The sequence below is a fragment of the Oncorhynchus kisutch genome, linkage group LG17 (genome assembly GCF_002021735.2).
Source record: "Oncorhynchus kisutch isolate 150728-3 linkage group LG17, Okis_V2, whole genome shotgun sequence".
NCBI lineage: Eukaryota > Metazoa > Chordata > Actinopteri > Salmoniformes > Salmonidae > Oncorhynchus > Oncorhynchus kisutch.
Window position 1 is genome coordinate 56,270,003 of NC_034190.2, and position 23,404 is coordinate 56,293,406.

Here is a 23,404-nt window from a genome sequence, read left to right on the forward strand (position 1 = left end):
CTCCTGCAACAGGACAATGATGCACCTGTCAATTGAAACAGATCTGAAATTAAATTCCAGGATAATTATAACAGAGCAGGAGAGCTTATAAATCATCAAAAATCGTTCAAATACCAAACAGAGGTGCTCTTCCAGTACTTTCTTAGTGCCAAATTCAAGTCCAAGCACCTTGTACGTATCCTTTAGTACCAAGAACACCAGCACAGAATCAACACTTCATTAACTTAACATTCCCCATTTATTTTGAACACAACTAAAAAAAATACTACATTTCAGAAATGTATGCAACAGTGTAAATCATACACAAAAGAACCGTTCAGGTTGATACATGATTTAAATTAATAAATATACATGACTTATTTTACACTTTGAGATGCTACAAGCACTTTTCACAGTTATATTACATTGTCCACATATCTGACACTCAAGTCAGTCTGCTATGAAACGGGGGAAACTACACCAATCCCAGGTTACAACAATCTTTCTAGGATTAAAACAAACAATGAATACTGTTTTACAAACATTTATCCCAATTCTAAAACAAAACATACCCTGTTTTGGTTACCCTTGTTTCTCTGATTCATTTTGTGAGCCAACAGTGAAACTTCAATATGTATACTATACACAGTATGCATGTTATCTATTTAAGTTTAGAAGCTATTTTGATTATTCTTCCAAGTATATTAATCAAACTTTTGCCACATGTATATTATCAATCAAGACACAGGTTCATTCTATGAATTACACAAGTTGCCAGTAGGTAACATCTTAACAAATAGACAATGACCTGTTAATGTTTTGTATTAACCTAAAAACACAGAAAACTGCTTATACACCCCAATGGCAGGTGAATGGATTGAATGAAATAAAAGAACCACATTTCTCCAGTAATTAAAACATCCCCAAAACCCTCTTCATTCAAGAGCAAGATAGATAAACATTAACAGAAGATACTGTAAACTATATCTGTAAGACAGAATTCAATAATGGTACACTGCCCATTCGATGACTAATGCCTCTAGCAAACTAAAGTTTGATATTGCTCCTATAGCCTACAGGTGTTTATTTGTCTATGAATTTGAGAGGGGTTACAATTCACCAGCCCCATTCCTCAGCTGTATACCAAGACAAGTGACGGGCTGCAGTTTTGCTGTAAAACAAATCCCAGAATGTAGCTTTAATATGGGCCATTTCAATATTTTCCATGAACTTACGCACCTCGCACATTTTTTTATGACCTCAACAGCAGCAAGTTATCGATGGGGCAGTGTGTATGCAAAGAAGGTTCCCATTATAACATACTTTTACTCGTCTCTTAAACTATGTGAAAGCAAGCAAAACATATGAAGAACAACCTGAAAAGCACTTTTATTTGCCTTTGTTGTTTTAATATTGATAGGAGTGAAGGACGAAAAAAACAAATTGTTGTGCTTTTTAATTTGGGATGAAATTGTGTAATAAAATAATTTAAAACATTTTTTCCCCCTTTCCAAATCTCAAGTGCTTAAATCTTCACTTGCACCCAATTACCAACTGAAAAGTGAAACGTCATCAACAAGAAAAAATGAAGTCTTTTTAAATTCTCATGGCATAGCCAGAACATTTCAGTCATTAGAAAAGGGGATAATAGGAGACAATTTATAATTACTGTCGAGAAATTGAAATTAATTTAAGCCCCATTTACTGTAGGTTCCTAGTGCAGGTTTCTTGTCTCCCATAATCCATTAAATTAAACTCATTACATAACATTTTTCCTAAAACATCTCTAAATAACTGATTCCCTTTAAAGATGGAAGTGTCACTGTCCGCCCCACAGCCGTTGTTATTGCTTATGTCGCCGAAGCAGAGGTGGGGAGTGTATCAAGGGGGAAAAAATACAGTGTTGTTGTTTGCAGTAACTTCTTTGTTGTTGTAATATTGTACATGAACGGGACAGCTTCACCCTTAAGGATTCTAGCTTTAACTAATAAATAGGACGACCACATAAAATATGCAAAAATATTCCACTAGTCGTTAACAATTGTTACTGGGATGTAATGCTTGATATTTGAAGAATACAATTGATCAATTACCAATTGTCTTAACATAATATGAAACCATCTCCACATGCATAAATATTGTTCCATTGTTAACCTTTTCACCTTCCAAGAACAAGAAGTCCAATAAATTAAACTGGTTAAGCCATTGCTTGTAAAAACATTAAAAGTGCCAGATGTTCATCAGTTAAAATTAACTATTTTTTTCATGGAATTAAAGTAGTCTGGGATCTGTTCTATTGTAATTTCAATTATTGATATCTATACAGTCAAACATTTGGACTACTCATTCCAGGGTTGTTGTTTTTTGTGTGCCATTTTCTACATTGTAGAATAATAGTAAAGACATCAACACTATGAAACACCACATATGGAATCACTTAGTAATCCAAAAAGTGATTCTTCAAAAGTAGCCACCCTTTGCCTTGATGACACCTTTGCACTCTGGGCATTCTCTCAACCAGCTTCATGAGGTAGTCACCTGGAATGCATTTCAATTAGCGGGTGTGCCTTGTTATAAGTTTTGTGGAATTTCTTTCCTTCTTAATGTGTTTGAGCCAATCAGTTGTGTTGTAACAAGGTAGGGGTGGAATACAGAAGATAGCACTATTTGGTAAAAGACCCAGTCCAAATTAGAAATATATTTAGATTCATTTTTTGGTTCCAAATGTGTTATTTCATAGTTTGATGTGTTCACTACTATTCTACAATGTATAAAATAGTAAAAATAAAGAAAAACTCTTGAATGAGTAGGTCTCCAAACTTTTGACTGGTACACCATATATATATTTAATAATTGAAGAATAGAACTTGCAGTAGAAATGCTTTACAAGCTTAGCACAGCTGTCTACCACAGCTCAAAATATGCCTTTATTACTCAATTGTTTACCAACAAAAACGTAACAATGAATTGCTTCAAAATATTAAAGGATTTGGCTTTGTGCAGCGTAATATATCTTCCGTAATCCACAATTAGGTTTCTGCAGGTCTGCATGGGATTGAAAAATGTGCCTAAATTGACCTAATTGTATATAAAAATGTGCAAAAACTCCTTGATTATGGCTGTTTAGCTTAACTGGTCATAACAACCTCTCCATTGTTCACATAGTCTGCTGGCTGAACAGGAAGTGCCTAAACAAGTGGCAGGGCTGCCATTTGGTTTTTGAAATCTACTGTCAAAAAAACAAAACAGCCGCCCTGCCTCCTAATTTAGTATACAGCGGAGGGATGGGGCTAGGGAAATGTAGCCCTCTCAAATTTATACACACTGATCTAAATGCAAGGACTGACGGTCCATGACAACCACATTAGTTAATTTGTTTGTGATGCTTTTTTGTTTACAATTCCAAGCTTATATTTTGGACTATGATTGGGTAAGCGTAGCCTAGTGGCTAGAGCGTTGGACTAGTAACCGGTAGGTTGCAAGTTCAAACCCCCGAGCTGACAAGGTAAAAATCTGTCGTTCTGCCCCTGAACAGGCAGTTAACCCACTGTTCCTAGGCCGTCATTGAAAATAAGAATTTATTCTTAACTGACTTGCCTAGTTAAATAAAGGTAAAAACAAACAAACAAGGCAGTTAATGCCATACGCTAACGCAGGTATGTAGAAGTTATATTCTTCAAAAATCATGGTCTGTATATAATTAATTTATGGATATATCAATCCCAGACTCTAGCTTTAAGGGCCTTCAAGATGTTTAATTACTTACAGAATTCACTTTTAAAGTGGAGATCCGCATTGGGCGAAACAGCACCACAGGGGTTTTGCAATGTTAATTGTTTTCTTAGCTCACGATGAGTTATAACTGTCTTTGAATTTGCATACAAGCTATATGGAAATCCCTGTGAACTAAGCATTGCATGTAATGTGAGTATGAAGCCTTGCCTAAAATAGTTCACATAATTCAATTCAAGTTATAGTGTAACAATATCAATAGCGAATATCCGTGTTTGACATTGAATGAAAGATTTCAGAACATAACTTTTTAGTCTAGGTTTTTATAGGGCTTGGCGATAAGGCCCCCCAAAAATCAAAAAAAAATTCAAACAGAGCTTCGAATCACGATATACGTCATTAAAAAAAAAGTTATCTCAATAAGCTTTGTTGTACAATTAAAGGTAAAATACCGTGCATTTAAAACAGCAGCAATAATCGAAAGAATGCATGGCTTGTGAAATTATACCTGGAGTAAATATAATCCACAACCAAAAGACCCACTAATAATGTCATTATTTAAATTGCTTTTCTGCAATAATCACTGATCTGGTTTTCAAGTCTTTTGTTAAAAATGTAACCAGAACCATGCATAATGCCCATTCACTAATAATGAGCAACTTCTGTACGAGGCATTAAAGAAAATTATTAACACAGATCTCATAAACAATCTCTCAATGACAAGTCCACGACGAACAGTAGACGGGGGTCCACGTCTGTTTGAGATATAAGCATCTCAAACAGACCATTAAAATATTTTTTTTAACTTGCCATTTCCTCAACGAGGATGATGTCATCTTCCTGAGGAGGATGAGCTGGCCAATCAGCGGTCTACTTGCATGAATAATTTTAATTACTGGTATACACCCAGCTGCTTTTTAACATAATTAAAAAATATAATAAAAAAATATTTAACTCGTATTGTAATTAAATATAGATCATATTTCATAGACATCTGGAAACACTGGACAGCTACTTTAAAAAAGGTAGACTTTGGACAAAAACTCTAAAATAACAGCTTTAAGCTGTATAACTGATGCACCATAACAATGCACCATAATTCCAAGGTCGTGTAATGCGTAAAAAAAAAATATACTGATGAATAAGACATTTGGCTTTTGAAGTTCCATTTCTTACCAATCTCTACAGCTTCCGTCCAAAAACAAATTGTGTGAAATGACGTCAACACATACTGGAGGAGTTACTGGCGAGCTAGAAGTGGCTAACAAACTAGCTACGTCGGTCACGCCGCGCATGATCAGAATGACATTGATTAACCACCCAATGCACACCCCATTTCTGTTTGACAATAAGTTGGACCGTTTATCGCGCCCAAAGTCAACCGTTAAAGCAAATTTCCTGCCATTATTTATGAGTGTTCATATGCTATCTGTGGCCCCCTAACCTCCAGGAGGTCCCCATTAGAAACATTACTTTACTATAATAGAGGAAATTAACCTTTTTATGTGTTTTGGTTTCCATATGACAGATTGTCAGACCAAACCTAAAATGCAAATGACAGTTGAAACCACTGTCAGAGAAGAAGAGGTGATCTCTCATCTTTGTCGTTGTGAGTGCCAGGGGGCTGGGCTTGGTGTGTGTAAATGCGAAGGTACAACATGAGAAACATCAGACAAACGCTCATAAAACAATATATAAAAACAAAAAATGGATTCATGAGATACAGGCATTTGGAATATCGCGCTAGACATACATTCCAATTAATCAAATATCGCCCAGCTCTAGGTTTTTATACTCACATTCCATGCATTGTTTACCTCTCAGGGCTTTCCTTGGAGCTTGTATTAAAATTCTAAGACAGCCACATAACTCCTCGAGGTATGACAATTATTACGATTACGTTAAACATTTGGAAAACTATCCTTTTAAGAGATCCAGAGTTTCACTTGTTGATGATCATTCAAACCTAAAAAGTGTGGTTTGAAATTGGACAGACTGAGTGAGAAAGGGGCAATCTAGTACTACAATAAACTGGTAGCATGCATTTAGGTTCCAAATAAAAAGGCCACATAACAGTACACATTTAGCTAACTGAAAAAAATGTGATAACTGCATGCCCCTATGATTGCCACTTGCAAACCGCACTAGTTATTCATAGGGATGGACTTTTTAAATTAAGTATTTTTTTCAGATAATCATCAAGATGACTTATTCTGTGATGCACGTGCCCATCACAGGTAAAGTTTCTCAAAGTGCACAGCTTGTCCAAACATTCTTTGAAAAGGACAAGAAATGCACAACAAACATGTTCTCTGAAAGCCTCCATACATTGTCCGATTGCACCTACCCACTGCTGCATTCGCCATCTCTTCTTGCATTTGTATTTATTTCATTAAGCCTCCACAAATGTATCATGATCCTCAACTTTCCACTGTCTGAAGCAGTCCATTGGATGAATCTCAAATTGAAGGATCCTGAGAATATAAAAATTAAATGTGAGAAAAGGTGCAACTTTAATTAATCCCCCTTAATTACAAGTGTACACTTGTCAGTCAAATAGGGAGTGCCTTTATTTGTCGTGTTTCACACATGTACATGGGTGTAACCTGTACAAGTGTGAGGTGTGAAATGCAAATGTACTTTTTGCATATCCCACTCCAAGACACTGGTCACCGCCAGGGATCAGCCATTATCTGTGTTTTCCATCAGCGCTAGCCATCGGCTAAATAGCCGATAACATACTCATTGCAAGCCGGCTACTCATATAAAAGTTAAAATTCGCTAGTCAGACAAGTCAGAATAGCCTTCTCCCGGAATGAACGATATGCATCTTCTAGTGATCTATTGATAGGACAGGGAAAAACTGCTGGTTTGTCAGTCCCCTGTCTGTCCCTCTCGGTACCGGTGTTATTTTTGTGCGCTGTGGTTGACTTTGGACAACATTTATTTTCACAGAGGGAGAGCATGATGCTTCTTCATCGTCTCCTGTGAACTCATTTTTAGGTGTTGTGTAATGTAAGTGGTAACTATGAGTGGAAATCCACCGAATTGTTGTTTTGTGCCACATTCATTTATTTTCTTTCGCGTGTTTCATAGGCCTACACAGCCACGGAGTCAGGGCGCATAAGCTACATACTACTGTGCACTTTGATTGACAACTGAACAACAAGTGTTGACTAGTTCAGTGCCAGGTTCCCAACTCCGTTCCTCTACCGCACCCAAAAGTACACAATTGTGTTGTAGCCCAGGACAAACATACCACTGGACTAGTTTATAAAAGGTGTCGAACTGATTTAATAAACAGTTATTTGTCAACGGTATTGCATCGGGACAAGTAAACCAAATATCTTGTTTGTATTTTCATAGGATTCGAAGCCCATGTCGATACCTGCCAGTGACCGCTAAGGACTCTCAGTGTGATGAGTTGTTTGTGAACGGCTCTTTTTGAACAAAACATTTGATGATGATGTTGAATCCGAACTGGGGGAACAATAAATAGGTAGTGGCGAGAGGGACTCATTCAAGTCCAAAATATGAAAAAGAAAACACATATGACATTATTAAATATATTGATATAGGCTTACTGATTTGATTAAAGTGTCGACAATGGAGTAGTCAACATGTTAAACACGTGCTTAATTCTTAAATCTAGTCATGCTACCTAGCTAGCAACCTGACCTTGACAACTGACTAAACTACGCACAAATGTGGATGGCACAGGAATAACTGAGAAGGAATAGGCTACTGAGAGCAAGTGTGTGTAAAGTTACCTGAACAGTACAGATTAGTTACAGTGTTTTCATAACATTGTTGGACAAGTTAAAAAGCTATTTGTTCTTTGAATCCATAGAGCCAGTTCTTTCTTCCTATAGTCACACTCATTTAGAATGCCTCTGAAGCTTTAACAGTACTTAAAGCTGTGTGTGTGTCTGTGTACAAGTATCACAAGAACATCGATAAGAGGGAGTAGGCCTACTTAAACATTGGGAGCATTAATAGCTGTATGTTAGTGACTTTAGTATTGTTTACGGTGAAAATGCTATTCAAACATTCTGATGTAGATATTGTGTTTCCGTAACTTATAATCAAAGCACTGTATGCCTGTAACTCAAGGCCCTGCTTTGAGTTGCCTTGCTAAAGAACGATGTAATAAAATCCACATGGGCTGATTCACTTGACCCCTTCTTAATACAGCGCTCTGCCCTACTCATTGATATACCTTTAACTTGTATTTTTTTACTTGACAATTGGTACTGGTGTTTTCCCTAAGATTTAGAAAGCGTCACGTCCTCCCCCTACATAAAAGGCGGAGATCCTTCTGACTTAGATAATTACCACCCAATCGCCAACTTATCTTGCCAAGTTAAGGTATTTGAATCCCTGACCAACTCCCAGCTAAGAACTTTGGTAACTTCACTCTATTCTAAATATGCACCAAACTGGTATTAGATCTGGACAATGCTGTTTCAGCCACTATGCTTGTTTTAGATGTGTTAAATTGCCTAGATCATTAGAAAAAACATTGTGCTGCTTTATTTACAGACCTTTCCGAGGCATTCGACACCATTTCTCGTCAAAAAAAAACGTCTGAAATGGGCCTGGATGAGGTCTTGACAGACAGGACACAATGTTTGCTTTCTGATGGTGTCAAATCTAGTTTCCTCGATATTACGAAAGGTGTACTGCAGGGGTCGATTTTGGGAGCTGTTCTCTTTACTATTTATTTAAATATTATTGGTCTATGTATTAAATCCAGTAATATTCATCTGTATGCAAACGATACGGTTATGTATGCCATTGCACCGACTGTTGACAAAGCTAAGTTCGAGCTGCAATCTGATGTTGTTATATTACAGAAAGCCCTTGTTGATTAAAAATGTTTACTTAATGCAGGCAAAGCTAAATATATGTTCTGTGATTCACAATATGTAGACCATTTCTCAGATGGTCTACATATTCACTTCGCTCATGGAGCCGGTCGCTGCCTATAAATATCTGGCCGTTTGGATTGATAAAGATCTAACGTTAAAAAACAACAACTGATGAGCTAGTTAAAAAGCTAACGTTTAAAGTGGGCTTATATTTTAGAAACAAATGTTGCCAATCCATGAACAGCAGGAAGCAGATTGTGCAGTCAACTTTCCGGCCAGTTCTTGACTATGGTGATACTATTTACCAGAATGCAGCAGCAACTCCTCTTAAACCTTTGGATGCATTCTTCTCTTTATTACAGATGACAGTTTTAATACTCATCACAGCATCCTGTATCAGAAGGTCGTCTGGGCTTCACTAAGCTCCCGTAAATCACTTCATCAGCCCGGAACCCTCTGGCTGGCAACTTTTTCTATTTGGCTGGCTACTCCATGTACTTGTGGAAAACACTGCATTAAGGGTTGTGTGCGCCTTGCTCAAGGGCAGATCGACAGATTGCACCTAGTCGGCTCAGTGATTCGAACTAGCAACCTTCCGGTTACTGACCCAATGCTCTAACTGCTAAGCTACCTGCCGCACTTGTTCACTCATTCCTCATGTATTCAAAAGTATTGGATTGATGCAAGCATGGCTGGAGATGAATCTCGACCATATTCCTCACACCAGTCCGTTCTTTTTAAATCCATGAGGGGGAATGTATAAGTGCACACTTCGGGAGAAGGGTAGAGAATTATCATGTTAGCCATGATTTCATGCAAAGAATACCTGCAGATCCCCTGGTGGCTCCTGACTGGTCAGCTGTTCTTCCTTTGCTGAATCTGTGACGACAATCTGCTGTAGACTGCGGGTCACTGGTCCCCTCACCCTTCCACTCTGACTGCAGGGGTGCTCATCCACCTGTGGTGGTTGTTGGTGGGATTTCACCATTGTAATGTTGGAACGAATTTCCTTCACACCATGCTGCATCCTACTGCCTTGACGTTGTGGGGAGTTGAAAGGGTGAACAAGAGACAGTGCAGTCAGTTTGGGTGCCTCCTGCGGTGTTTGGACACTTGCCATTGCAATGATGGCTTTGCTTTTTTTGTTTGACAGGACTTTATGAGCTGGTAATATGGCTGTCCTCTTTGTTGGACTTGAACTATGGGCTCTGCTTTTCTGTTCATGGTCAGATTTCTCTTCCAAATGAAGGACTTCTCTGCGAAGGTGGCCGTTATTTTCCTTAGTGTAAGAGATACTGCCATCTTTTCTTTTCTTGGCCTCTTTGGCAGCAGGTTTCCTGGGGCAGACGGCCATGTGCTTGGTCCGGCTGCGGCGGTATGTGAATTCTCTAATGCAATGCGGACAGACATAGATCTCTTGCTCCTCATCGCCTAGAGAAGAGGTTTTCTTTGTCAAAGAGGTGGGCTTACTCCTCTGTGAAATGGCCCTCTGTACCAGCTGTTTTTTCCTTTTGTTGAGTGCATTAAGCTTCAACTTGGCAGGTGGCTCCTGATTGAGTTTGGGACGATTTGTTTGACTTGCCGTGTGTAGAGCATTTTGGCCATTTGTGGAATTAGTAGAGGACAGTACTCCATTTTGGGCTTTTGCAAAGTGACGAAGAGGAATGGGGTTCTTATTGGGTGTGTAGCGTCTTTTGTCACTGGCATTTGCACAGGCAAGAATGTGTTTGTGCAGCTCTGGCATGTTATCAAAGCTTTTGCCACATTTAGTGCATCGGATAGCAGTGCTGAAGGTTTGTGGGATGTTGTGGGTGGTGAAGTTGGTAGCTGAGGCTACAGAGCCAACAGGTGTCCGGTTGTGATATGGAAACGGAGGCGGCTTAAAACTGGGATAGTGTTGGTTGATGCCAAGGCAAACATCCAGGCCTTTGGGTTTGCCTCCCTCAGAAGCCATTATCTTTATTGTGGTAAAGAGTTCCTCAGTAGCGTCATCTAATTCTCCCTCATCTTTTATGACAGGTTTATTGGACTCCGCCATGGCACAGTAGGACAAAGCCTCTGTGCTACCTTTTGTTGCATTGTTATAGTTCTGGGGTCGTAACTTGCCATTTTCTTCCTCTGTGTATTTGCATTCCCGGCCAGGGTGCAACTCCTTTTGATGATGTTTCAGGTTGCAAAGATAAGCAAATTCCTTTGTACATGCGCAGCAAACATAGCTCTTGCCGACGCCATGGAGGGTTGACCTGTGATCAAGCAATGCCGTGGGCTTTCCAAAGAGTAGCACACAGAACTCACATTTGTATGGCCATTCATCAGAATGCTCACTTACATGATGACCCAGTTCCTTCATTGAATGAAAAAGCTTATCACATACATTGCATATGAATTCCTTAGTGAAAGTCTCTTGTAGCTTGGAGAGGGTCTCATTTGAGGATTCTTCCACTTGACTTGTGCCCTCAGAGGGAGGTGGCGTTTTAGAGGGGCAGATAGATATGTCCTCCGATACTACCTTTTGGTTTGATTCCGTTTTAATAATGGCAGGAACAGGGGAGGAAATGGATTCTTGACGAGTTGGACATTCAGATATGACTGCAGACAGCGTTGAAAGGGTAACCGATTGCTCAAAAGAAGATACTAAAATAGAAGGGTCAACGGTTTCATAAGGCAAGGACAGAGGCTGCTGCTGATTTATGACAATTTGCGCAGGTGCTGTGGATTCAAAATTATTCTCTTGGAAATCAATTGTGGTAGGGACAAGGTTCTCTGGGGTTTCAAGAGCAACTGTGCATTCAATTAAAACAGTATTACTAGTAATGTCAAAGGAGTTGATAAGGGAATCGTTTAGAGTTAAAGCTGGAGAGCATGTTGGCACTTCAAATCCAATGTTGGATTCAACTGTGGTAGTGTTCAGAGCTATTTGATTTAAAGTGTGATCTGTGAGAAACACATGCCCTTGTAGATTGAGAGTTGGGTCAAGGGGTTTAGAGATGGCAAGTTGGCTTGCAGAATTAGAGGTAGCCCAATCTGGCAAAGCAGCTCTCCACTCACACTCAGCTGAATTCAATGAATCTTCTGTGCAGATTATTAAAGGATTAGGAGATATCTTAGAGGCCAATACTTGAAGGATAGGTTGATTTGTGGAATTGCTAGAGGAAGATGTTGGTGGTGCTAAAACAGTAATTAGCGACGGAGCAGTGGGTAAGATTGGATGTGGAGATGGGGAAGCAAGTGCTATGGTGCATGGTGAGATTGATTGCCTGGGGACTGAAGCTAGAGAGGAAGGGGATGGACTAAGTGCTGCAGAAGGAAAAGTTAATCCGAACACCTCGCCTTCAGTAGCAGGTGACATATCCGAAGCAGTAACTATGGCAAAGTCTGTAACTAACGGTGCATCATGATTTTCTAATATACTTAATTCTTGCTCTGCAGCAACCTCTAGGTTTGCGTACTCATTCATCAGCACCTTCTCCAACATGCTGGTGTTTGGCTTCCTCTTTTTATTTAAGGGCTGTGGAACCAAAATTCTCTTTGCTTCCGAATCTGCACTCTTTCTGTGCACACTCAAGTCCAACACAGCTTCCCGCAGGGCTTCGTCTTCACTTTTCTTGACAGCATTTGAGAGGTCCAAAGGTTGCTGGTTGCAGGAACAACCCCCACTCATTGGGGACCATCCCTCTGGCAAGACACGAGTTGTCATTGCATCGTTTACTGGTGGACTGTTGGAGATCTCACTCTCATCATTGCTGGATAAACTGCATGCGGGTGAACTGCATTGGCTCTCTGACGTTGGGGCATTGACAGCAATAGAAACACCCACATCGGTTGTTGTGCTTTCAACATTCGACATAGGGCTTTGTTGTGGTGAGTTTGGGGGAGACCCGGTCCTTCTTTTAAACCTCCCCAATCCTGCTGGGAGGACAGTCAGGGAAAGTGGTGAACACAGCTTCTGGCCTTCTGTGATCAGGGCAAAGCTGGGTTTGAGGCCATCTTGCATCTGTAAGAGCTGTTTCAGCTTAGGTGACAGATAAACTGTTCTCTCTCTCTGAAGGATAGTAGACTCTGTGTTCTGAGGAATGAGACTTTCTATCAAAGATGACACAATTGATGATGAAGAAGAGGACAAAACTTCCGATTCTAGTTCCGTTTTGATTTGGGGTAGAAGAGGTGGTGTGGCAGTTCTCCTTTTTGTCAAGGGTTGACCAGGTATCCCTTTTCCTGTGTGAGTAGCAGTCTCTACTTTAAGAGCCTGACTGATCTGGGCAGGATTAATAATCACAGCATTTAGTCCGACTAAAGTAGCAGATCCAGAGTTCACTTCAACTACCTCACATCCGCTGACAGTGCTTGTTGATACAATCTTCCCATCTATATAAAAGCTGAGGTTCTCAGAGATGTTACCAGAGATATCCAGCATATATTGCTCCTCTTGGTCACTTTCGATCTCAAGAACTGCTACTTGGCTTGTGTTGTTGGTATCCTGTTGAGATTTAATAGGGGGTAGCTTTGGATGTTTTGCTTCCTGCAACAGTGGGGCTTCCTTACCTTTGAGCCGGAGATGGCGCTCGTGGATCCTGCGCTGATGTCGTCGCATGTTTGTATGCGTGCTAAAAACCTTTTTGCAATACTTGCAAGTGTGACCACCCTGTAATTCTCCATGTTCATCTGACGTAGACGCCTGTTCTCTGTCTGCCAAAACAGAGGCACTGGAGCTACTGGGAGAAGACACACATTCTGGACCGTTGCGCTGTAGGGCAGAACTTGGAGGCTCCACAGGCTTTATTAAAGATCCAGGCCTTGCCTTTGCATTTTCATGTCTCCTCTCATGCCGTCGCCGGCCAATTTTTGAGCCAAAGGACTTGCTGCAGTACTTACACATAAATATGTGTGTGTGGTGGTTAGCTAAGGTGTGGATGTGAATGTGACGTTCTAAGCCTTGCTTGCTGGTAAAATTTCTTTCACAGAATTGGCAGGGAAATGAGTCCTGGAGCTCTACATCAGGGTCATGGTCAGGATCCTCTGGGAGCTCAGGGGTTGATGAATGGGAGACCGATCCTAAATCCTGCTTCAGGTCAGAGCCTTTGGCCTCCGGTTTTTGGCAACTTGTGTTTGAATCTGCCAGCTCATCCATTTCCATGGACATTAAATAAAGACTGCAGTGAGTTTCCTCAAGCTCCTTATCCTCCATCTCCTCCTCTAAATTGTCATCATCTCCCAACTCTGAGATGTATAAAGTGTGAGAGTCTTCCATGGCCTTGGGAAGCTGCGTACTCTTCTCTTTGGAGTCCTCTGACACAGCAAACTTTTGTTGGGATCGGCAGGTGGGAGAACCTCTCAGCTCAGACCTATGATTGAACAGATATACAAATTAAGATCCTGTCATTTAATATCCATTTAGCCCCATATTGACAGCTCAAATCACACTAGTCAGGGCTCAACATTCCTATTTGCCTGCTTGCACGACAACGTCTTCCGAACCCCCAGTTAATCAAACTTTCCAATGGCCTGCTCGGCGCAGTACATTTTAAAACAGGAAGAGAAAAATATGTTCCATTTGTATTTATCAAAGGGTCAATGTGGAATTGGTACATCCATTTTGGATGTACCATAGCTTCAACTATAGCTTCAAAATAAGGGCTGGGTATTGACAAGGATCTCACGATATGAGCACGATACTTAGGTGCCAATAAGATATGTATTGGGAAAATCCATTTGAATTCTATCACTTTTTGATAACACCCCTTTTTATTTTAACGCAACCTTTCATACAAAATGTGTCCTTGTAGAAGATGTGTTCAGAAAGGGACTTTTTGTACCTGAATGCCAAAACAGTCAAGAGATAAAGGTGCTCAAAGTTTACTTATTTTACATACCCCAGACATCCATGCATTATTCATCACGGGAAAAGATAAACGGTTGAGATTGTTATCATTTAATAGATTACAAAACAGGGTTGTCAAACTATTTCATAATTTCTTGATTATTATTTTAAATTTATGAAATGTATGGAATTTGTTTTTACCATGGGGAATGGAAACACTTCAGGAATTAAAGCTAAGCAAAGAGACGTATTCAATCCACGTGCTTGTAATATAAGAAACACCTAGTTTTTGTATTTTGATCTTGAAAAATGTTTATTAGAGGTATGGGGAGCGCCATCTTGAATTGCCATAGTAATGACTACCATGTCTCATTGGTAGGAGTGAATAAATTGTGAGTTTTTGTGTGGAGAAAAAAACTATGATTTATTTCATGAATATTCATTAGTCTCGACATAGAACCCGTCAGGTGATTGGTTGAGCCTTAAGTGCGTGACATCACTGAGCCCTTACCAAAACATGGCGGACAATTTCTCTCACCTCAGATCTGAACCCAGTAGTAACCACCAACTTCAATAGCTATGTTTCCATTAACTTGTGCAGTGATTTTTTTGTTGACATTTAGAAAGTTTGCATTGAAAATATGACAATTATCCTCCTAGGGTGCGTTTCCATTTACCCATCTTGTGTCGATCAAAACAGCTGGATGAAATGGCGTCACACCGAAGAAAAATACATAATAATTACAACCTAGTGTCCAATAAAAAAAAATTTGTGGTTGAAGTGTTTCCATTGCCCATTTTGGCAAATTACTCATTAATAAATTGCCGACATGTACAGTGGGGAAAAAAAGCATTTAGTCAGCCACCAATTGTGCAAGTTCTCCCACTTAAAAAGATGAGGCCTGTAAATGTAATCATAGGTACACTTCAACTATGACAGACAAAATGAGAAAAAAAATCCAGAAAATCACATTGTTTAAGAGAAATGACATCAACTGTTCAGAGGAGAATGCTTTAATTAGGCCTTCATGGTCGAATTGCTGCAAAGAAACCACTACCAAAGGACACCAATGAGAAGAAGAGATTTGCGTGGGTCAAGAAACACAAGCAATGAACATTAGACCGGTGGAAATCTCCTTTGGTGTGATGAGAAATTTGAGATTTTTGTTTCCAACCGCTGTGTCTTTGTGAAACGCAGAGTAGGTGAATGGATGATCTCTGCATGTGTGGATCCCACCGTGAAGCAGGAAGTGTGAATGTGCTTTGCTGGTGACACTGTCAGTGATTTATTTAGAATTCAAGGCACACTTAACCAGCATGGCTACCACAGCATTCTGCAGTGATACGCCATCCCATCTGGTTTGCGCTTAGTGGGACTATCATTTTTTTTCTTCAACAGGACAATGACCCAACCCACCTCCAGGATGTGTAAGGGCTATTTGACCAAGAAGGAGTGTGATGGAGTGCTGCATCAGATGACCTGGCCTCCAAAATCACCTGACCTTAACCCAATTGAGGTGGTTTGGGATGAGTTGGACCGCATAGTGAAGGAAAAGCAGCCAACAAGTACTCAGCATGTGTGGGAAGTTGTTAAAGACATCTGGAAAAGCATTCCAGGTGAACCTGGTTGAGAGAATGCCAAGAGTGTGCAAAGCTGTCATCAAGGCAAAGGATGTCTATTTTGAAGAATCTAAAATATATTTTCATATGTTTAACACTTTTTTGGGTACTACATGATTCCATTTGTGTTATTTTGATGTCTTCACTATTATTCCACAATGTAAAAAAATAGTAAAAAATTAAGAAAAAACCTTGAATGAGTAGGTGTGTCCAAACTTTTGATTGGTAAAGTAATGTACTATCCAGATGAGAGTAGCTATTTGGCTAACTGTTAACTTAACTATTTAGTCAAGTAAAATAGCTACCCTGACTGTCTGCATTAACCCTTTTTGCACTAAATGTTTTGACTCATCACATATGCTGCTGATTCCTAGTTATATGTACATATCAGCGGAGACTGCTGAGGGGAGGACGGCTCATAATAATGGATGGAATGGAGTTTAATGGAATGGTATTAAACATGTGCCTTTCCATTGACTCCATTCCAGCCATTATTATGAGCCGTCCTCCCCCAAGCAGCCTCCACTGCTACATATATACCTCAATTACCTTGTAATGGTATCCCTTGATTATAGCCAAATTATCGTTTCTCATTGTGTATCTATTACGTGTTTTACTTTTCTATTACTTCTCTATTTTCTGCATTTTGGGATGGGCCCATAAGTAAGCATTCACTGTTGGTCCATACCCGTTGTTTACAAAGCATGTGACAAGTAACATTTTATTGTACTGGTGAGCCTATATTTTATTTGCAGTTACGCCTCATGGATGTGAAATACAGATTAAAATGCTTGGTATGTCACATGGTTTTGAAAAACACCTACTTACATTTGTATTTTCAGATAAGGGTGACCTAAACTACATTTTTTGTGTTACAAACCTGAGGATAGATATGATAAAACACATTTCAATTCGATTTAGGTTGAAGTAGTCCACCGCATGCTTACCATCTTCAGAATCGGTTCACTGCATCATTTTTGACTTTGCTTGTTTTGACCAGGCTTCTGTCTGTAAGAAGTGACAAACATATATATGAATAAAGAAAATAGTAAGAGACTAGCAGCAAAACATCATTGTACATGACCTGACAATCTTACTGTAGTAGAAACAGCAGTGTTTCTCTGCAAGCTCGCCTTGCTCTTTTGAGCCCCTATACAAGAAAATGGCAAAGCAATGATGGCAGAGAAAAACAACCAGAACTACAGTTTGAAACATTCTGTCAGTGTCTAACATCGGTCAGCAACACATGCAAAGCAGGACCAGGGGAGAAGCTTTTGTCAAGGTCATTTGGACTGATTAGTAGGCTATTGTAACAATTTTACAAAATGTACAGTAAATTTGGCAATAGTTTGGATGATGAATCCCTAACGTTAACTGTTTGACAGTACCAGTCACATTTGATTAGGAATGCATGAAAGTTACCATGACTCAAATGTTTTGTAGCAGAAAGGCCTTTGTTAGCTAATTCAATTGAAATCTAACTATTAGCTAATGCACTTGTCAAGACAAAAGACAAGGGTAACTAACGTTAGATATCGAGGCTAATGTACAAACTAGTCTCTAGACAGACAAAAAAAAAGCTAACTAGATAGGGCTAGCAATTATTGTTAACAATGGGGCTCATGCTTCACGAAAGGGCCTAGTCATCAGACCTTACAAAATGTTATCTGAATGTTAATAATGATTTATTTTCATGAGATTGTTGATCACTTGAGTTAATGCAGCTAAATTAAGATTGAGGCCCAGTCGACACATACCTTGTCATAGCAGAGCCTGTGCTGTACTGTTACCTCATCCAAAAACCAGCCTTAATTGTATGAATAGATAACTATAGTTAGATACCAAATCAAGTTTCATATCATAATGCTCTATCCACATATTCTTGTTGGATTGCCTGCTGCATCACTTTAACGTTAACTACCGATCTTCAAAACAAACCAGGTTTCCGATATTGACATACTAACTAGCTAATTATTTCAACACGGTTACCCTACGTAAGATATCATCAGCTGCACATTAGTCGCATCAACGTCACGGTTAGCTAGCACTTCCAAGCTGGCTAACGAGAACACCTCGAGCTGTAGCTATCAACTCAAAAGGTCACTTGGCTGCAAGCTCATTGCGGACCCATTCCACTCGCCAGTTAGCTAACAATACAGCTAAAACACACCGATAATCATTCTACAGCCAATCTACCAGCTGTCATTGACCGTTAACACAACAAACGTGTGGCTAGCTAACGAATGCTTTAGCTAAAGTTAGCTAACTGAGCAATGATAAGAGGGTTCACGTCGATGACATTACATGCACGTGAATGCCATAGCTGCAATGCAGTTGATATTCTTAGGGTATTTACAATTTTTCAAAATACTTTCCTGTAGATTAATCTTGAATAAAGCTTAGGGTATTCTTCAGTTGTAGGCTTGCATCTGTTATTGTCTTCCTATGGTGCCATAACAGAATTGTTTCTGAAGTGTTCATTGGCTGCAATGTGGAGGTCAAAAATGTAGGACCAATCAACAATAGGTTTGTTGGGCTACGAGAGAAAAAAAGTCAGGGCTATATTCAAGATGTGCTGACGTTTTGCAGCATTGCCAGTGCCTGGTCAACACACAACAGTGCATTAAATCAACTCTATATGCAGACGATTGAATGTCATAAATCCTATATGAAAGTCAACTTATCCACATGTGGATTGCAATTTCATTCCAATTTGCAATAAATGTCCACTATAACATAAAAATGAGCTGGAGTGAACAAAAAATAATTAGGCCAGTGTTTCCCCTGTTATTGCATAGGTGGGACTGCCCTTACTAATACAGTTTATAATAGAGTTTGGCTTCTGTTGGTTGGTTTGACAAAATTGACAAGTTTGGTGCCTAATTGTTCTCATCAGCTCATCAACAACATAGTCAAATTGACTGCACATTCAAATAGACCCAAGATCTGGTTTGTCACCTCTAAACAAAAATTCCAACAACGCCTTCCTGAAAGCTGCAACTGACCTAGCAGGACTAGTATTTTTTAGACTCACCAAATGGATGGAACAGTAGTGGAGAGGGTAGTAAGTTTTAAGTTCCTCGGCGTACACATCACAGACAAACTGAATTGGTCCACCCACACAGACAGCATTGTGAAGAAAGCGCAGCAGCGCCTCTTCAACCTCAGGAGGCTGAAGAAATTCGGCTTGTCACCAAAAGCACTCACAAACTTCTACAGATGCACAATTGAGAGCATCCTGTCGGGCTGTATCACCGCCTGGTACGGCAACTGCTCCGCCCACAACCGTAAGGCTCTCCAGAGGGTAGTGGCCTGGGGCGGCAGGGTGGCCTAGTGGTTAGAGCGTTGGACTAGTAACCGAAAGGTTGCAAGTTCGAATCCCTGAGCTGACAAGGTACAAATCTGTCATTCTGCCCCTGAACAGGCAGTTAACCCACTGTTCCTAGGCCATCATTGAAAATAAGAATTTGTTCTTAACTGACTTGCCTAGTAAAATAAAAAGTGAGGTCTGCACAACGCATCACCGGGGGCAAACTACCTGCCCTCCAGGACACCTACACCACCCGATGTCACAGGAAGGCCATAAAGATCATCAAGGACAAACAACCACCCGAGCCACTGCCTGTTCACCCCGTTATCATCCAGAAGGCGAGGTCAGTACAGGTGCATCAAAGCTGGGACTGAGAGACTGAAAAACAGCTTCTATCTCAAGGCCATTCAGACTGTTAAACAGCCACCACTAACATTGAGTGGCTGCTGCCAACACACTGACTCAACTCCAGCCACTTTAATAATGGGAATTGATGGGAAATTATGTAAAATATATCACTAGCCACTTTAAACAATGCTATATAATGTACCCTACATTATTCATCTCATATGTATATGTATATACTGTACTCTATATCATCTACTGCATCTTTATGTAATACATGTATCACTAGCCACTTTAACTATGCCACTTTGTTTACATACTCATCTCATATGTATATACTGCACTCAATACCATCTAATGTATCTTGCCTATGCCGCTCTGTACCATCACTCACTCATATATCTTTATGTACATATTCTTTACCCCTTACACTTGTGTCTATAAGGTAGTAGTTTTGGAATTGTTAGCTAGATTACTTGTTGGTTATTACTGCATTGTCGGAACTAGAAGCACAAGCATTTCGCTACACTCGCATTAACATCTGCTAACCATGTGTATGTGACAAATAAAATTTGATTTGATTTTAAATCTCTTATTTCAGGGGTAATCAAATCCATGCCTTTGAGGTCAGCAGTGCTGGTAATTTTAATCAAGTCACTGTAATGTCATTGACTAATCAAAGCCCACTCACCTGGGGCCTCATTTATAAATGTTGCGTAAGGCACAAAAGAAGGCATATGCCACTCTCTTATGCAATTGGGTAACTGTGACAATCAAATGAGTGGGTATAAAAAGGTATGCAATTACAATGCATAATGACGCACAATGGCTGCTTTGGCACTGTTGGAAGATTTGGCGAATGGAAGAATTCAGAGTGAGCGAATTTTCAGAGACCAGCAAAATTTACTGGCCATAGATGATGAGTGGCTTATGAGCCGGGTTCCGATTACCAAGAGCTGTTGTTTTTGATATCTGTGCTGTAGTGGGCCCAGCTTTACAGAGAAGGATCTGCACTTCAACTCCCATTTCAACTCCTTGGCAACCTCGTTAATCGCATCGATGGTGTCTCTTTGCGTTTGCAGGACTGCATCTGTGAGGACACTGCTGCTGGAGGGTTGTGACGCACGAGGTGCAGTGGAGACAGGGGGCTGGGCGACTCAGCTCCTGCTCAGCTACAGCACCACCGACCCCGCTGGAACACAGTGACTAAAAACAATGGAAAATGTCACCATTGTTTGTGTAAATAAATGTTTAAATACAACTTGAATGCATTTGGTTTACTCTCCAAACGAGGGAATACTAATTACATACCTGGATCATCCGGTGTGTCTTGCATGTCTGTTTCCCCCTCCACCTCCGTCACTACTCAGGAGGGATTCCGCTATAATACTGGCAAGACGCCCATCAAGGGGGTTGAGCTACGGTGTCCCTGTCCCCCGCCTGTGGCACAAACACTTTGTCTGTGTAAGGCTATGCGCCTTATGGCCTCCGCTTTTATGTCGGACCACTTTTTTTTCTGAGAGGGTCTGACCTTCTGAGCCTGCAGCAGTAACAGCGTCCGCCACATGCTGCCTTGTTGGCATTTGTAATGCCCACACTGTGTCCACCAAACAATATATTTTGTCTTGCTTCAACATCCCCTACAATAACTTTTATTTCACACTGGGTGAAATTATAATTTTTTGCCTTTCTGTCGGGATTTGCCATCATTGTCGTCATGTAGTCAATTATGGATGAATATTAATTAAGGGCATTTCACTATTTATAGGCAACTATGGGCGTTAAAAGGGTGGAACAAGATGCTCGCTCACGTGCGCCAAATTTAGAGTTGATTGTGATTTATACGTGCACACTGTGTTATAAATCAGAATATTTTTACGTAAGCACTTTCTGTGTTTTGTCCTTACACCACCTTTTGACATGAATCCTCCACACAGTTTCATAAATGAGGTCCCAGGTCTAAATCGGTCCAGGTCCCAGATTCGAGGGAAGGATGAAAACCAGCAGTTCTGCAGACACTGATTAGACATGCATTAGCTTCATTCTCCACCTGAGTGCACTATGTCCCAATGTATAGAAGAAGATTGACATCACTTTCTCCATCTGACAGCATCTGATGCTGCAGACTTCATCTGTCAAAGAAGACCTTGCTTTGTTTGATAATATATAATTATGTGGCTCATTATACAATTGCAGATAGTAGAAAATAGTAGTATATGTTATAATAAGTAAAATTGGTTAACATTTGGAGGCTTGTTGAATCGGTTGTATCCTAGATAGGTCTACACTTACATTGACCTTGCTTTCTTCACAAACGTATATTGTGTCAAGTAGTCTACAATCAAATACTGGATAACTTATGAGTGTTTATTTACATGTTTTATTTTGTAAACATGCAATATTTTTAGCAGTACCGTATGTTCCTTTGGTTGATTCATTTTCCTAGTTTACAGACAGAAAAGAAAGGAACAAACACAGCAGACCAATTTAACCCACAATGGCTGTTTGGGGAATGTCTTTATTCCGTCCAACACTTACCAGACCTGTTTTCTCAACAATTGTCAATTGAGCCACAAGCTGCGTTGCATTAATCCAGCACCTACAGTACACTGATAGAGCAGCTGTTCTCATGGCATATCTCCAGCTTTCATATTCATGTCAACATACAGAACATTCTTTGAGGGCTATATGAATACCTGCACATGTGAGACCGTCATATCGTTGGAGACGCTTTTTATCATGTGATCAATGAGGAAGCGGGGTTCTTTTCATGTTGACGGTCAGTTGGTTATCCACAGGGGGTTGTTCCGATATCAAAACTCTGTAGGCCAAACTAGACATTGTGATGGTAGTACGAGGCCGCGACTGGAGCTGCTGCTGCTCTCACACACTTGACTGTAAACTGGGCTCAAGAGCCTGACCTCCCCACCTTTGCAATGTAAGCAAAAGTAGCCTGAGGTGCATGAGGTGCATGTGCCGGTTGACTAAAGGGGATTCCATGGAGAAGAAAGATATAAACTATGGCACAATTGTAAACTCTGTAAGTATGGATGTACTTGATGTGTCAGTCTCGCAACGTTGGAGCATTTTTTTGTGTGATGTGTGGTAGAATTTGACTCAATAGTTCTGCGTTTGCTTAAGGTTCACGTCTCGCGAGTATATTTGTTGTACATCAATCGATTATTGTAACTTAATTAAGAAAGCATCAGAATAATACATAATCATTCATTTTTTTTAAAGCAAGAAAAAAAGCTATACTTTCATATAAAAGTCTCACATTGTGCAATTGGGCTCAACCTCCCTTGACTTGTCAAGTTGAGTTACAGGGATCATGTGTGTCAAATGTTGCCACCACATGTCGAGACGAGTGCATGCATGCCATCTTTTGTGACTTCTAAGAAACGGGTTTAACCATATGATAAATGTCAGTGGCCCTCTGCCAAGATGATAACTACTTTTACACACTACTACTTCAAGGTTAACACACTACTTAATCCTTCTTCTACACCAGTAAGAGGGCAGGACCCAACATATACTGACCCGAAAGCAAAGTTCACCCAATTTTAAAGGTGCAATATGTAACTTTTTGGGCGACCTGACCAAACTCACATTCTTATTGAAAGCAAGTCTAAGAAGCTGTAGATTTGTTTTATGTGCGCTATTGCTATGCTTCATTTCTTCCATTTCGTTTTTGTGTCTTTAACTTTCGATTTTGTACACCAGCTCTAA

General features: G+C 40.1%; 1 protein-coding gene across 1 annotated transcript; it reads right to left on the reverse strand.

The window, feature by feature from the left end:
- Nucleotides 1-219: 219 nt before the first annotated feature.
- prdm2a (PR domain containing 2, with ZNF domain a) lies at nt 220-18,200 on the reverse strand. The gene is made up of 4 exons (XM_020506267.2): nt 17,778-18,200; nt 16,968-17,028; nt 9,409-13,924; nt 220-6,185 (listed from the first exon to the last, which is right to left on the reverse strand). Exons 3-4 carry the CDS (start codon nt 13,828-13,830, stop codon nt 6,171-6,173), a joined length of 4,437 nt encoding a protein of 1,478 aa, XP_020361856.1. The 5' UTR covers nt 13,831-13,924; nt 16,968-17,028; nt 17,778-18,200; the 3' UTR covers nt 220-6,170.
- Between the last annotated feature and the right edge of the window lie 5,204 nt (nt 18,201-23,404).